Source organism: Podarcis raffonei, chromosome 12, assembly GCF_027172205.1.
Source record: "Podarcis raffonei isolate rPodRaf1 chromosome 12, rPodRaf1.pri, whole genome shotgun sequence".
NCBI lineage: Eukaryota > Metazoa > Chordata > Lepidosauria > Squamata > Lacertidae > Podarcis > Podarcis raffonei.
The window spans coordinates 27,107,000-27,124,553 of NC_070613.1; the positions used below are offsets into that span (position 1 = coordinate 27,107,000).

Genomic DNA, 17,554 nt, shown 5'->3' on the forward strand with positions numbered 1-17,554 from the left:
ATCAAAACCCCACCGCACAGTTGTTGTTTGTGCCAATAGCACCTTCCCTTGTGCCCAAAAAAGCAATGGGGGGCGAGGGGGCAATTTTAGTCAGGATCACACCATGGGATGTTGGTGGTAGAAAAGGGTCATCCCCTCCCCTTGCTCTGACTGGGCATCTACGTGCCCACTACTTAAAGACCAGGAAAATTAAGCATGCAAAGTGAAGCTACACACTGCACCTAAAGCAAACCTTTTGTGCCATGCGATGCTCAGGGCACACCCAAAAGAAAGCTTTCTCTACACTTCATTTGAGGCTTTAGGGCAAAGGATGAGCAGCAGCACCTGGGGGGAAAGTCCACTGTGTTGGAGAACTTTTGCACACCAACATCCTTCCATTTCCCTGCTGCTGCATGGAGAATGCACCAGAAAATGTTGGAGGAATCTCCTACAAGTGAACATGCAAGGACAAAAGAGTGGCTGATACAGTTCAGGGCCAAATTACAAGTGACCTTACCAGCATAGTTCTGCCCTTGAGTATAGGTCCTCATATCCAGTGCTGGCCTCCCTATTCTGATTGGCAACCAAGCATGGGGCTAGCGGGCTTTAACCCTATGTGCTCTCATTCTGATCTGGATCGGGCTTCCCTGCACTTGTAATTTGCATTGCAAAGAAAGGTCCCATTTAAACAGATTTGGTGTTTGTGTGTGTGTGTGGGGGGGAGAGCCCCACTCCAGATTGGTAATGCAAAGGGTTAAAGCCACCTGTCCCCATGCTAGGGGTCTAATACTGGTCAGCCTGTCCCCTGGGAGAAAATTGCACCCAAGGACAGAACTGCCCAATTGTCCCATAGATTTCGGCCCCCAGTAAATTAAAACGACAAAAACAAAAGGATGGGTTAGCACAGCAATAATTATTGTGTGTGTTAACAGTACTAGCCACCAGTTATTTCCAACAGCACCTATCCCTCTGGTTGTTGCTGTTGTTACAGCTGTAACACATTTGGGCAGTATTTCCCTAGAGTTACATCTGGATCACTACAGTAGAACCAGGCTAGGAGTACATCTTTCTCTCGTGGATAAAAAATATTTCATCAAAACCATACTACAAAAATAAATTTTCTTTTTAAAATTCTATTTTTTAAAAAACAACAAAAACCCTTAAAACTAAAATATATACAAAATTTAATGTAACATTTAAAGTATTTGTGATAAGGCAGCTAGGTGAATTATTGAATAAAGCTGGCTGGCATGTTTGGCAGAGAAAGCAGAGCAAAGCGATCAATCTAAACGGTGATTCAGAAGGGCTCCTCCTGCTTCACGGTGTAGAAAAATAAAATATCCTAAATTACATGAAATGTAAAGGAGCTGAGGTTGATATGCAGGGACAATTCGTGCACTCCAGTGCCTGAGGTTTATTGTGGGTAGGGCGTTCAGTGTTTGTATGTTAAGCAATGCTGTAGCAAGCACTTGCCTCCTAACAACACAATCCTATGCATGCTTCCTCGGAAGTCAGTCCCATTGTGCTCAATGTAGCTTACTCCCAGGAAAAAGCACACAGGACTGCATCCTTGCACTATAACCCTATACCTGTCAGTTCAAAAGTAAGACCCACTGAGTTCAATGAATCTTACTTCCAGGTAAGTGACAATAGGATTGTGAAGTCAGATTTGTTCTCCAAAGACAGGGAAAACATTTCAGCATGTGCTTTTCATTGTTCGCTGAAAATAATATGGAGGTAATGCTAAAGGAACACTTGGTTTTTCGTATACCCATTTAAACATGTTAACTGGGCATGATAGATGTCGGAAATGTATCACTGCTGAAGATGTACAGCAGTATCATGAAAGGATGAATAAAGAAGTTACACTTTGCGATCACTGACATAATAACGTCAGCAGACTAGAGAAGTGATCCTTACATTCTTTTTTTTTAAAGAAACCCCTTTTCCCTTTTCCATATGTGCACAATCTTGTTAATAATACCCTTGTGCATTAAACTAGAGACACAAGTTATTGTGATTAGCAACAAAATGCCGTAATTATCATCTCATGTTTCCTATCAGGGAAGGACATTCCTGTGTGATTACAATAGCCAGATGTGTTTGTACACATTTCTCTTAACTGCAGGCTGTATAGAGGTTCAGTATTTTCAATGTCATTCTTTCAAATATTGCTTTTAAGGAAGTAATTTTCTGAAATCATTTTTTTAAGCAAAGCAAACAGACTATCACCGTTAACTCCAAAGGAGTACCAAATCAGACTTCAGCACCTAGACACCGAGGTTAAGTCAGGTTTTGGTAGTGAGACTGGATTTCTCTAATCCACGACGGCACCATTCAATGTAAGGAAGAAGAAAATGGCAGCAAAAACTGGTCAGCAGCTTCTCTTCACCTGGTGATCCTCAGGTCAACTAAACAAACATCAAGCCACAGAGGGAGTCATTGGAAACCTGGACTCTTGCATTTGCTTTGATGAAGGCAACTTGGTCATTTTCCGAGGACAAGCAGGTCATCATCCCGAAAAAGCACTCAGACAACGCATAGAGCCTCTGAGGAATAACCTTCAGTCAGACAGCTATGGTTTTTTTACCCTCAACGGTGACCTTATCATCTACATTTTGTTCATCTGTAAGTTGGACCTCAAGCAGCCTTATGGTGTAGTCATCTCAGTGGAGTTTTGAAGGGATGACAAATCAGAGTCTGTATTCTCCTTGCATTTCTCCAGATCATGAAAATAAGGGTGAGATAAGGCATCGTAAGCTGATATTCTCTTTGTGGGGTTGAATGCCAAACATTTCTGTATGTAGGGAAAATGAGACAATTACAAATTAGAAAGCACTGTGGAGTCTGAGACAACAGCAAGGCTCATCTTATGATACTGTCCCTTAAAAGCTTAGCAAAGAATGGCAGCAGTTCGTTTATTAAAGGAAAATAATGGGAAAACTGAGGTTTTGTGTCCTTGCTTCCAACCCAGCCACAATACACCATGTGGGAGAGAAAAAACACTATAGTTATTAATATTCAAAATGAGCAGGAAAGATTTTAACACACTTCATTTATGGATATTTTTTAAAAGATATAATCAGAGGTTCTGACATTTGCACCCATCATCACTACTCCTATTAATTTCATATACAGTGCTACCTCGGGTTACATACTTCAGGTTACAGACTCCGCTAACCCAGAAATAGTACCTCAGGTTAAGAACTCTGCTTCAGGATGAGAACAGAAATCGTGCTCTGGCGGCGTGGCGGCAGCTGGAGGCCCCATTAGCTAAAGTGGTACCTCAGGCTAAGAACAGTTTCAGGTTAAGAACGGACCTCCAGAATGAATTAAGTTCTTAACCTGAGATATAAAGCATATTGCTTTTTGTTTGGGTCACGTGATGCTGGCAGCAGCTAGTTTCTAAAGCTTCAGTGGAGCAGACACTTACAAGCAGCAAGTCTTTGCCTAGTTCATCAATATCCGTTACGAAAAGCTCAATGGGCTGTGGATCTCTAGCAGGAAAAGCATTCCTTGGGAGGGCAACGTCACTGGGCCAGTCCTCTTCTTTGGGAAGCCCAATTGCACTGTGCAAGGAAGAAAGGAAGAAAGAATCAGGCATTTAACTCCAAGAAAAGCACCACTACTTCCTGCTTCATTCACACCCCTGCGCTTCTTTTTCACTATCTGATGACATATCTCACCCACTTGAAAAATGCACTTTGTGCCACACCCTGGCACTATCCCTCTAAAGCACACTTCCCCCAAACTGGTGCCATCGCTGATGCTAATCATGTGAGATCTCGCACACTCAGCAAGACCTCACACAATTTCAGCTGACGCTGGCACCGCTTCTGCGCTGAAGCAGGTGGGGTGGGTGTCTGCAGGGCTGTCGCCTTGGGGGCTTCTGCTGCCTGAAGCAGCTGATTCAGTCTTCCTAGTGGCTGAGCCAGCTGTGCCCCCCAAAATCCTCCACCCCTCTACTCCCAAAGTTAAAAAAGCAAAAGCCAATTGGAATTCAATGGGGATCACTCCAAGGCTAGTGGGTTAGGACTGCAACCAGAAAAACCTCAATGTATCAGGATATATCAAAGTTTACTTATTATCACTGTTCTTATTTTTCAGTGGCATTGCAGCTTATGGCCACATAAGGGGAAACGTACAGGTGTCTGTACCCAAAGAGATTAGAATCCAAAACAGACAATGTTGAAAAGCAACTGAGAGAGAGAAGAATGGGAGATCCCTGCCTGGGAATGTAGGCAAATGCAGTTACACATGCTGTACCTAATTTTGATTGCAGTTGGGAATTAAATGGACAAGGCAGAAGGTTTAAAAAACAGGGCTGCAGGCTGAAAGCAAGGGAAGCAGGGGTCCCTGATGGACGCCTCATTGAGATATTCAGCTGTCATTTCATTCCAGATTAAAAGCAAAACTGGCATTTGCAATTGAGTTTAGTATTCCTTTGAGGCACAAAGCCACGTGGAAGGCCGGGAAACAAGAAGGAAATGTTTGTGTTGGGCCACAAGGCGGCAGCACTGCCCTAGTTTCCCAGGAACCGTTCTTTTAGTGAGCATGTCTAGTGAAGCTGTTACTGTATCTCAAGGGGGAGGTTTCTGCAGGTGTCAGGAGTGCTGATTTTGGCTACCCAATAACCACAAGGCACAGGATAACCTTGCAGATCCCTCCTAGTGCTGAAGACCTCCCATAAGCATGTTGATTTTGTTGTGACCGTTGTGCAAACTCATGAGTCTTGCATGCATAGTTTACTAGCAAATTAAACGTACAGTCAGAAATAAAAAAATATAGCTTTCAACTTCCTCTGTTGCAACTGTCTTTATCATAAGCGGCTTTATTTATGTCAGTTTTTTTTAAAAATCCAAACCTACACTAATGCAGAATTTCCCCCGTGATATTTAAATTTCCTCCACGATGTAATATAAAAATACCCCGGGATGGCACATAACACCAACGGAATGTCCTTATAACAGGATTAGCTGAGAGGCAAAAGAAGCACAGGAAAAAACCAGAGGATACAAAACACTCTAGATGCTGGTATCTTATTAAAGCCCAGCCCAGAGAAGAGAGGCGGCCTGGGAGGCCCAGGTGAACTGCTGGGAGGTTTTGAACAGGATATAAGTGAAAATAAGTAAAAATGAAATCAATATGAAATGAAACAAAACTATAACTACAATTAATGAGGAAAGGTTGTATTCAATGCATTTTCCCCACCAAAAATGTCACAAATAGTTTGCAATGGTCTTATTCTGAGTAGATCCTTTAAAATCCATAGGCACAGCTAACAGGGCCATTAATTCCAGTAGGTATTTCATTATTTTTATTTCATTATTTTATTTATTGAATTTATACACCACCCTAAACCTGCAGGTGTTAGGGCGGCTTACAGAAAAAAATATTCTCTGAATAAAACTTAATTGAATACAACCCCAATACTTTATCAGTTTATTATTTTATTTTTCAGTAGAGGTTGAGCAGGTTTAGCATATAAAGGCTTAAGTATTTGCATATACATTAACTGTGGACGCCTAGTGATGCCATTATTTATTATTTGTTTTCTTCTTCCCTCTCCATTCTTCTTTTGTATTGTATTTCACATTCCTATTAAGATTTGAGTTTTTGGACGGGGACTGTCCTATCTTTTTTTCATTCATTCATTCATTCATTCATTCTCTCTCTCTCTCTCTCTCTCTCTCTCTCTCTCTCTCTCACACACACACACACACACACACACACACACTGTAAGTGCCTAACAATAAGAATACTTATTATTATTAGCATGTATTCATCATGTATTTTTTTAGGTGACTGACAGTGAGTTACTTCAGCTTCCCACAACTGCTGTTTTTCATTATCACACTCCCAGGACTGACATACATGATGGCAGCTACATGTATGTATCTCCGAAGTGTAGGGCAATACAAGATTATGCAGTCAGCATATAGATAGCATGCTGTAAAGTTTCCTACAGATACGCAAAACACATGACCTAACTGCAATTCATGTAAATATATATGAATCAACACCTTGAGAACTAGTCACAAATAAATAAAGAATATAGCAGTAAATAGTGATGTCCAGTGATGTGGGCAGGACACCTTTCCAGCGCTTACTTCTCCACAGAAAAATTCCATGTTTCATAAGTTCATTAGTCACAATGAATGGTTGTCAAATGCAAATACAGTATAAAGTGAGGTTGGCCATTTCTAATTATTTTGCTATGCTTACTAAATGCAAGTAACATCAACATACTAAATCAGAATATACTCTAGGGGATCTGATAATTTTTTTCTGATGCAAACTGAACATTTTCCCATGCAAATTTCCCTATACAAATTATCCTAACATGCATTCTAATTTCCCACTCAAATTATCCCAGAAAACCAACATCACTGATGATGTCAACACCGATTGCAATGGAAATTGCTTCCACTCGAATGTGTTCAGGACTGCAGTCCTGGTATTTTTACAACACTTTTCCTAGGTGCTCAACGCATTTGGTTGTTCAGCTGCCCTTCTGCCCATGCATGAGAAAAATAAACAAAAGGTATGGGAAAGTAGCAGATGGATGGAGGGATGGTCCTTCATCACAGCAGGAAGTTGGGTCAGATAGCCTTTTGGTCCAGCCCAGCCCTAGGATTCTATAATCCCAAATGAACTTTACAATTACCCTGGGAATTACAGCGACCACTCCTACTTGCTGCCTCTTGAACTACTTGGTGCACTTCCCTTGGTTCTATAAGCAACATCACAAAAAGAGCAATGAGAGGCGAGGCAGAAATGGCTCTCGCTTAAAACGTTGCAGGAAACTGTAGGGCAAGGAGTTGAAACAGCCCAGACAGCATTACACAACAGTTTGTCTCGAGGAGGTGGATATATACAACCAAAGTGGAAGCTGTGTTTCCTCTCACATATCCCATTGCAAAGAGAAAGGAGTTGCTTCTTACCTTATGCTTTGCTTTATCTCTTTTTATGCATTGCACCTGTGTAAGCATAGGATTTCCATGGATAACATACTCCAGGGATGGGCAGGCTTTAGACTTGCAGAATCTACTTTCCCCCCCTAGAATCCCAACCAGACTCGAGTGCTAAAAGCACTTAGAATTAAATTATTTGGAGTCCAGAAATTTGTTTTGAGCACCAGAACTGAATCAAGGGCACAGTCCTTCTGTACAGAATTCTATTCCTGCCCCTTCTCTTTGGAAAGCGGGGAGGACTAATTTTGTTGTCGCCATTACTATTTACTTATTTTAAAGGTTTCTGCCCTTGATTTAAATGATCCCACAGTGAGGTACAATATAAAAGGAATGCATAATCAAACCTAGGTTATATAAATCAATATAACATCAACATCAATATTTGTTAAACAGCTCCGATTCAGGAACCCTTGTCAACATACTTCAAAGCACCCAGAGACCTACAACTTAGAGCCTGATCTATCTTCTGCCCATTCCTGGTCCTACTCCAGTCAGCAGAAAACAAATTGTGATGTATGTGCCCACTCAGAGATGCAAGCAGCATCTTTGTGCTATCAATTAGATTTTTGGGACTGCCAGTTGTGGAAACAGGAAAGTGCTACTAAGCTTATTCTGAAGCAAGAGAAATGCTAGAAACAGTAAAGTACAGCTGGAAAAGAGACTTGGCCATTTCCCTGCCGCTGCAAGAAGACTTGCAATAATGAATGTCTTGTGGCTGCTCAAGTTGGCATAGCATTTTCTCTTTCGGATTCATGGGGAAATTCTTTTCCACACAGGTAATTGCACCCACTAGAAACAAATAGAAAAAGCTGTTTTCTGGCTGCTCAGCCATGTCCTGGCTTATTTCCCCCACCAGAAATGTCATAAATAATTTGTATTCTTTATTTTTTTTAAAAAAAGGATTGCAGCCATGCTTCTTATGCCATGAAAAAACGCACAGTGCACATATCAAAGCATTCTTTATCTAGTAAAGCCATATATAAATGAACTGAAGGGATCATTCCCAGCGCCAAAAAGACCAAACCACTGAAGGCTGACTTTTTCTAGACTGCGCAGGAAAAGCTATTCAGGGGCATGACAAATTAGCCATGCTGATGAGTCACATACAGTGGGGCAGAGCACACAGGAAATGGAAGCCAACTTGGTAAAGACAAAAACCAGCTATTGAAATCGTGTTGTCCAAAATAAAAATCTCCAGAAACAGATACGATACAGTTTTAAAATTGGACAGTGATAAGTTTGGCAAAAGCACTGTTTGACTCTTTTCTAAAAAGCTCTTTGAAAAAGTGGCTTTTCAGAACTGAATAAATTGGTCTGGAGAAAATAAGATTTCCTTTCCTTGCCATGATCTTCCAAAGGTGTAGGGAACCTTTGGCTCGCAAGATGTTTCTGAATTACAACTCCCATCACCCCTGGCTATTGGCCATGCCTGCCTAGGGCTGACGGGAGTTGTAGTTCAGCTGCCCAACCATATGCCCATGGGAAGCCAAAAAGCCAACAACAAAAGGCCATAAGTGTCCCAGCACTCTTCCATTTGTATACTCCAGCAACAAGCATCCAGAAGCATGCTGCCTATGGTACTGGAGGTAAAATCTAGCCATCATGACCAGTAGCCATTGGTAGCCTTAAAAGGTAGAGGTACCCCTGACCATAAGGTCCAGTCACGGATGACTCTGGGGTTGTGCACTTATCTCGTTCTATAGGCCGAGGGATCTGGCGTTTGTCTGCAGACAGCTTCCGAGTCACGTGGCCAGTATGACTAAGCAGCGCACGGAAATGCCGTTTACCTTCCTGCCGGAGCGGTACCTATTTATCTACTTGCACTTGATGTGCTTTCGAACTGCTAGGTGGGCAGGAGCTGGGACTGAGCAACGGGAGCTCACCCTGTTGCGAGGATTTGAACTGCCGACCTTCTGATCCGCAAGTGCTCTGTGGTTTTAGACCACAGCACCACCCGCATCCATTAGTAGCCTTATCCCCCTGCAAATCTGAAGCCATTCAAGCCAGTTACTGTCACTATATCTTGCAGCAGCTGCTTGCCATAGTTTAGCCATGTACTAGATGAAAAGAATGTCCTTTTATCTGTCTTGAATGTTCTAACATTCAGTTTTGTTGAATGGACCCCGGGTTCTACTATTATGAGTTCTCTATCCAATTCCTCAATACCATGCATTGTTTTATGCTAAATAAATAATCAATAAATTCAGATATATCATATTATATCCCCCTTTACTTACCTTTCTCTAAACTAAAGCGCCCCAACATACTGTAGCCTTCTCAATATACTGGAATATTGCTGACAGAATATACAGAATAGCGCTTAAATAAAAATGTTACTAAACTGTCAACAGTAAGAAATAAAAAATGTAAAACTGAGGTTGGGAAGAATATGAGCATAGTAAAGAGCAGGAGCTTTTTCTCCCTTTCACCCTCTTTCTTCATTGCATTCAGTGGGCATCTACCCATCTGATGCATGCTGTAGAAGTCTGCTACATGTGTGGATCTGGAGCATTTATGTTTTAACTTTTAAAATATCCTGTGTTTATGTTACGTATAGGCCACTCATTTTATTTTTAAAGATTTCCGGTGATATATCGCCACCCTGGACTCTTTTGGGAGGAAAGGTGGGATATAAATTCAATAACAAACAAATCCCCAACAACCCAGGCTTCCTTGCTTGATGGTCAAAAACAACCATTGGTCATGTTGCCTGGGCTGGTGCACAATCTAGTAAGAAAGACTACATAAAAATGAGCATAAGAAACGGAAAGGAGAGAACGAAGAAGTAAAAGTCAGTGCTTAGAGGCTTGCACACTAATGCCTAGCAGCAGCTTAAGCTCCCTATTAATACAGTGTTTGTTTTTATTCTCCATCCTGAGTTTGCCGAGCATCACTTCTCTACCATTCATGCCTGCAGTTCATGCATGCAGCCGCTCTTCAAGACTGATGACCTATGCTATCCATAGCTTGGTCATTCTTCCACGGCTGAATAAAGGGTTTCCTAAAAAGTGTGTTAAAAAGGCACCGGGAAGTCTTTCTTTTAATTTCTGCAGGTTGTTGTGCCAAACAACCGAGAACTCTAAGTAGAGGACTAGAGCAGAAGCTACTTGCCACTCAAACCCAATTTTTAAAACACTATACTGACTTAACTAGGGGAAACAAATAGAATTAGGATTTTAAAATATGTATCATAAAATAAAGTCCCATTTCGACTACAAGTGTATCAAGCAGCGGACCACTGCAGTGCCAAAGGTGATTAATTTAATTTAATTTAATTTAATTATTAAAAGTGTATCCTGCCCTTTCTCCCAAAGGAGCCCAGAATTTCTATTATTCAATAGGAGCAATCCTCCGTAAACTGTCCCAAGACTGGGTACTCCAGTGCCAGTTGCTGCAGTGGTACAAACTATTATCTACACATAAAGCAGTGATGGGGAACCTGTGGCCTTCCAGATGTACTTGGACTCTTCACTTTCCCAACCCCTGACTACTGGTCAGGCTGGCTAGGACTGATAGGAACTGGAGTCCAGCAACTTCTGGATGGCCGGAAGTTTCTCATCCCTTACATAATGTATACATAAGGAGACGGCCTGGCTACAAGGGATGAAGGACCAGCCAGTATGCAACCATCCATCTACCCATCATTGCAGGCAAATTGGCTCACATCAATTTAAGTGTGGAGACGGGGGAATTGCCTTCAGGTTTACAATCTAAAAAGGCAAGGAACACAAGGTAAGGAGAATGGATGGGAAAGGAAGAGAAAGGAGACCACATCACAGCTATGCCATAGTATGAAACAAAAGCAAAGAGATTTGATGGATGATCCAGTGCTGCCTCTACATAGCAGGTTAGGGTACACCTAGAAAAGAAATACACTGTACAAAAATTCCTGAAATTGTAAGGCACTAGGGGGAAGCCTTGCCACTTTCTGAATTTAAAAAGCAAGAAGACTCAATACAATTGTAGGATGAACATTTGATTCCAAAATTGTGGCACTTCTCATGGAACGCTGACTGCTCATGGAAGTCTCATGGAAGAGACTGCTAACATGTTTGTTCTTAAAAAAATGAAATAATAGAATTTCACTAAGTGGGGAGGGGGATTTGCATTGCTGTCACCAACATCATTAAAGGCAATAGCCAACAGACGCTGGTGACATTCCTGTAGTGACATTCTATAGAGCAGTCAATCTGAAGAAAGGGATTTGCCCCTCCTATAAAAAAGGCATATCTAGTGCTTGGAAAGTAAGATAGAAGTTTTATTTAGAAGGGCAGTATCTGGACTCAGCAACAGATGAATGATTCCTGTGCACTTATTGCACTAAAAATTAATTATGTGAAAAAAATGCAGGAAGCTATTACTTACTCAAAGATTTTTCCTAGCTGATCAACATCCGAGTTTCCACGAAAAAGAGCCCTGAAAAGAAAAACAGAAACACCTTCTGTAATTGAAGTAATTTTTTTAAACATCCTTCATCTAGCTTTCCTATGTATTTCCCAGTCTTGGCTGCTTTAGCTTCTTCAGTGTCTGACGAACCAAAAGAATACATTTTGAAATCCATCCAACATATGCTAGCTGTGGGGTTTGTTGGACCCTTCTGACAGTTCAGTTGCTTCCCACCACTTGGAGATTGTAAAAATCAATGCTCACTGAGAGAGAAAAAGCTGGTTGTTAGAATCCACTCTTCCCAAACCATTTCCAACATAGGTAATATTTTTCTCCCAAGTGAGAGCTGAAAAGTCTTTTTAAAAAGAAGCTCTATGTGTGTCTCATAAGACTAAAACAAATGCTTTGGGTTTAATAGTGCCACTGACAGCAACTCCGTAAGTTGTGCATTTGAAATGAGTAGAGCTACATTCCATGTACAAGCCAATGTCAGGGCTATTCCTTATCCAAACAATAGAAACAAAATTAATTGTGAATATGAGGAACCTATTTATGTCTTCTGCAACAAGGAAGCCACATGCATTAAAGGTAGAAAGCCTATTTTTGCAAGCCTTATACTTAGTTCCTTAAGAATGACTCATCCTGAGCCAGGCATGAGTATCAAAGCATTTTCAACAGATTAACTCATTGGAAACCACCTCACAGCATGACAAAATCCACCAAGTATGTACAATAGGAAAGGGAAACTAGTGTTTAGGAGAAAAACAAGACCTCCCATTTCTAATCCAAATACACTACGGAGAGCCACGTGGGACCCTCTAGAACTGCCAATACAGCAGCCTCAAATTCTGGGCTGGAAGCCAGACATGAAAACCAAGAGAAATAACTTCCAAACACAAATATCTGGATTCTGTCATTGTTAGTACAGTATAGCCAGCTAAGATGGTAGCTGCCTCTCGTGATGTTCTTACTTTCTCCACAATCCAGCATCAAATATTTTCGAAAGAGCGTTGCAAATTCACTCATATCACCCAATTAAAATGTCTGCTTGTGGTCGTCAACCTTCCAATATTTTTGTCACCTTCAAGGAAATGACAGGAACTCCATAACAGCAATCTTTTTTTTTTTAACCCACCACAGTCCAATGACTATGTAAGCAACTCACTACAGAATTGGAAGATGGAAGAATTTATAACATTTTTATTGAGGAACAACTGCTTTAATTTGCCAAGATGTGTGTGGTTCTATTCTGTGGTCTGTAAAAAAACAACAACCATGTTACTAGGAGGGTGAATTAGACAGGCAGCAGTGGGGTTGGCTTTTCTCTATTTTTATTTTCCCCTCCCTCCGTGAACAGCTGTCTGATCTGGATATTCTCACCCCAGGACCAGAGGTCTCAATACTGCTTGCCTTGGTTCCTGGCCCACCGCCAGACACCCTGCCAATCACCCCCCAGGGCCACAGGATTAGAGGAGGTGACACTCCAGGCAGGAGCTTCAATGCCACCAGCAAAGTTCTCAACTAGCTACTTGAGAGGTGAGAGAAGCATGTGTAAGTCAAGTCCTGACAAAGAACCAGGAAGGGGTGGAACCTCCAGCTCCTCTGATAAGCTCTCAGTCTGAACAGGTTTATTACTGAAGCAACAGCTCCAAGCTCAACCTTCCTGAACTGTGGAAACCAACAGCAACACAATGAGGAATGATGGTAATATGACAACTGAAACAAACCAAACCAAACCAAACCGACTGTATGGGATTGGCCTAAATGACTGGCAGAATACGTGACCAGGGAGAAGAGTCGGCGGAAGAAGACTGGAAGAAATTTAAGGACTATTTACAGAAATATTGTAAAATTAAAGAATGTTGAATGATGTTGGATTGAAATTAAGGGGTTTCCAGCTGCAATGTTTTGAGATAAGGATTTGCTGAGTAAATTGAATTGGAATACAAGAAGGGGAGGTATGAGGAGGTCAGGGAAATATGTCATTGAAAATTAAGTATTGTGAACTGTATTGAACTTTTTTGCTTTTTTCTTTTTGTTTGTATAAAATTGGAAACTTAATAAATATCTTTATAAAAAAAAACACAAACCAAACCAGACCAGACCAGACCAGAACAGACCAGAACAGAACAGAACAGAACAGAACAGAACAAAACAAAACAACAAAACACAGTTTTCTTAACTAGCTCTGAGGAAGACATCTTTGGGATCAGCTGCTACCTGACCTTAAACTGGTAATGCCTAGAATTGAACCTGGAACACTGCATGCAAAGCATGGGCTCTACCATTGAGCTATGGCCCCCCTCTACTGGATTAGTCTAGCCTCCATAAAAACAGTGTTAAAATTGAATATTTAAAACTGAAACCTCCCATTATGGGGAGGAACCACCAAGCAGAAACAGATGTACCAGACAAGGGGAAATCATATTTTCCCAGCAAACTGCAGCTTATATCCTGGGAACATGTGATTTCCCTAGAACTGATACGCTTACTGAATGCGGGTGTCTGGATCTTCCACAAAATTAAATAATGACAGCACAATGTCAAATACCCTAGTTTGCTTTCCAGTAGTAGGTCTTTGTGTTTTGACCCCAGGGAGTCCAAATGGCAGGCAAGGAACTAGCAGATGTCACAGCCCCAAAGTGAGATAATCTCACAAAATCCCTCTCTAATGTTGCTTGGGCTCTCCTCAGTTCTGTTTTTGTGCTGTACACAAAAATGCAAAAAATGCAAAAGTTGGAAAGCACCCGGCAGAATACCTGTAAATAATAATTGGCTGAAATGTGAGGGATTGCTTTGAAAATAAAATCCTCAATATTTTCAGCATCTTGAGATACAGCCTCGTTTTTACAGCTCTAAACCAACCATGGGGAAATTTTTTCACAAGCCACAGCTGACAGCACTGCATAATTTGGACCCACTTTGAGTTACCTACTTCTAGTCAAATGCAAGCTCCTGTAATGAGCTCTGCTTGGCTCCTGGCTGTCTCTCTGTGAGCATGAAACTTCTCAGTGTGGTCAGATACTTCTTCCTCTTCTTTCCTTTCAGTTACTATGTCTGTGCAAGTTGATGTGAGACACAGTGCAGGAGGAAGTTCATCTGAATGTCGCTATTAAGCATGATTACAAGCAAACGTTATTTCCTTACCAAAAATAAAAAAGAATGACTCGGCCACAGCTAGATGGGGGAAAATTTCTATTGAATGTGTGCTTACTTCTAGAAATAGGCCTACCATTTTGTAGGTGTCAATATGAGTTTAATCTGAAATGGCACAAAAAATTACCACAACATCCAGCACACTGAAATGGCAGGAATCTGATAGTGTTAAGTTTGCATCTGAGCCCAATGTGACCAAGTCCAATTGCAGTAGAGCACAAAACTGGAAAGTATCATAGAATTACGGTTAGAAGAGACCCCCAAGGATACAACCCCTTGCAATGCAGGAATCACAACTGAAGAATCCCTGGCAGGTGGTCATTCAACCTCTGTTTAAAAACCACTAATGAAGTTCACCACTCCACCACCTCCCAAGCTGGTTTCTTGCTTCTAATGTCTTTAAAGATTTTTGGTTTTGGTGGTGGTTATGTTTTCAGTGATGTGCTTCCAAAAGTCAAATGAACAAGGCCTGCTAACCAAATCCCAGTAGGTAAATTTCCTTGGCAGAGATGGCTATTGGCACAACCCTGGCTGTAAGGCATAAAAGTATAGGTAAACAGCCAAAACAACCTTCTCAATGCCAGGACCCTTCTTATAGATTGTGGAACATTATGTTATCACCCAGAAATGAAGTATTATATATCTGTTACAGATAAATGTCCAAACAGCAGAAACTGTCTATGATCCCATTTGCATCTGGAGAATGTCTGAAATTATGGACTCCACATAGCCTAGTGTAGGTCTGCACTTTGGACATTCAACAGATGCATGAACAATTGTCACCCTTCCTTTGTGATTGGCTACAGCCTTCACATGTTACTGCAAACGTTTAAAAACATTCACTGTTAAGATATACACTTTATGTTTGCCTTTCCCCCTACATATACATGTATAAGCGGAAGTAGAGTTTATAGCCAGATGAGCTGTTGCTGGAACAGGAAAGAGTTGTCTGAGATACTATTATCCAGAATAAAGTGAATGTTGATACATACCCATGAGGCATACATGCACAATCTCTTTCTGAAGCATGATTTATAAATAATAACAACATAGTGCATAGTCCAGAAAGCTACCTCAGCCATATGTAAAAAAGCTTGGAAGTATCCAGTGGGATTCTTGATCCTTCCCTGTGAGTTTCAAGAGAGGTCTACAGAATGGCTTCAAGCTCAAGAAATACAAGACTCACTGGGGCGCAAAGCAGTTATTACTGAGTTATTTCCATAAAAAAACAGATATTGGAGCCATTTAATAATGGGAGGTGGTTGGAAGATACATTCCAAATCAGGGATGAACCATGCTGCCTGGAGCTGATGAGAGGTGGAGTTCCATAGCCTCTGGAGGGTACTATGTTAGCACTCGTCCATGCTTCTGCTTGTCCTGTGCCTAGAACCACTTGTCCCGTGCTTTCTAGGCATGGTTCCAAGTGGTTTTTCCCTTCCCCCACTGCTTTCCCCCAAGAAACCTGCTCTTTAGCGCTAAATCAGAACCAACAGCAATCTGCTGAAAACTCAATTGCCGTTTGTTTCGATTCAGCACTAAACCACAGGTTTACTCCGGGGAAAGTGGTGGGGCAATTGTGGGTGTGGATGAGCCCCTAGTTACATCTGGACATCTGGACTAATTTTTACTACATAAAAAGCTGCAGATCTGCAAAGGCTCTGGTTTCAAGATTAAACCTCTTCATGAGACCCACATACTCAAAGGACTGTCTTGCCACACATGCTCCATATGAGGCTATACATCTATTAAGATGGGGGTGGTAGCCCTGAGCACTGTCTGATCATTACAACTGTAGCTAGGGGAAAGGCTTTTTCTATGTGGAGTGTCAGACCGTGGAATGCACTGAGGTAAGAAAGCCCGTTTTTTGCAAGATTTTGGAAAGGGTGCAATACATTTTTATGTCAACAGACAAGTGACTGACTGTGATTCTTAGTGGCTATTCTGGCTCAGCTGTGTTGTATTTAATTTTAGTTTTGCTCTTTGATTTATACTGTTCTCATGCATATAGTTTGTATTCTTTCTTGAGCACTCTGAGCTGTTGAAAAAAGTGGCTTATAAAAAAAATAGAGACAGACAGACAGACAGAAAGGTTGATTCACATGGTCAGATGTGAATCAAATCCGTCTCACTGGGTCACTCCAGTGTTTTGTTTGGCTTGTTCTTAGTTCAATTTATACTGTGGTGTGCTAGAAAATGTACAAACCTCACTGCATGCTGACTGGTAAGTGGAGAAGCTAATGCAGCAATCAAACGACAGCTTTACCGGGCATCCATTTTATAAGGAAACATTGGGGTTCTTAGCTCTCATTCTGCCATTTGCAAAGGGTCATATGATTTGTTCTAGAGAGATCAGTGTGGGAAGCTGGGAGGTGACAAAGAATACAGACACTGTATTTTTATGTCAACCCTTTCAGTAGGTAATGAACCTTGAAACAAGATAAGGAATCCATGAAGATTATAGTCAAGTCTGCTTAGATTCCGCTTCCCTTCTAAGGGGGAAAAACTTTTTTAAAAAAAATCAAAGAGTGAGATTACACACCTTGGCCATTATCCAAATGAGCTATTTACATGCGCGATAAGGAATCTTGTAAAGCTGAAACTTGCTTTGTAGTTTTACTGGTGCAGCTCCTAGAGGCCGATGCAAAAAACTGTGATTCAGTTTTCAAATCTTGTTTGCCTTTTCACCAGGTAATACGGAAAAGAAGGCTCTAGCTGCACCTGTGGTTCCCTTACAAGTATGCAATGACTCTTCGGCGTTACGACCTCATTGGGAAGGGATGGGGAACATGTGGTTCTCTGGATGTTGTGGAACCCCAGCTCCCATCATCCGTGACCACGGGCCCTACTGGCTGGACTCCAACAACATGTGGAAGACCTCAGGTCCCCCATCCCAGTCACAGAGTGCTTAACTGTGCTACTTGGTTGTAGCAAAGCAACTAAGAGTCTTGATGAGCAGTTTGTGCCAAACTGTGTTAATCCCTACATTAGTTAGGACTGTTTGTTCTTTTGGTCTTACAGAGATGAGCAAAATTTTAAAGGTTTGGAACTTTTCACAAAGA

General features: G+C 41.4%; 1 protein-coding gene across 5 annotated transcripts in view; it reads right to left on the reverse strand.

The window, feature by feature from the left end:
* Nucleotides 1-697: 697 nt before the first annotated feature.
* CDK6 (cyclin dependent kinase 6) overlaps nt 698-17,554 on the reverse strand; it is a 98,294-nt gene continuing 81,437 nt past the window's right edge. For all 5 annotated transcript variants that reach the window (XM_053409356.1, XM_053409359.1, XM_053409358.1 and 2 more), the window contains 3 exons: nt 11,319-11,369; nt 3,413-3,548; nt 698-2,776 (listed from right to left, as the gene is read on the reverse strand). In XM_053409356.1, coding sequence (XP_053265331.1) covers nt 2,630-2,776; nt 3,413-3,548; nt 11,319-11,369 — 334 coding nt within the window. In that variant the 3' untranslated portion in view covers nt 698-2,629. The remainder of the gene's footprint in view (nt 2,777-3,412; nt 3,549-11,318; nt 11,370-17,554) is intronic.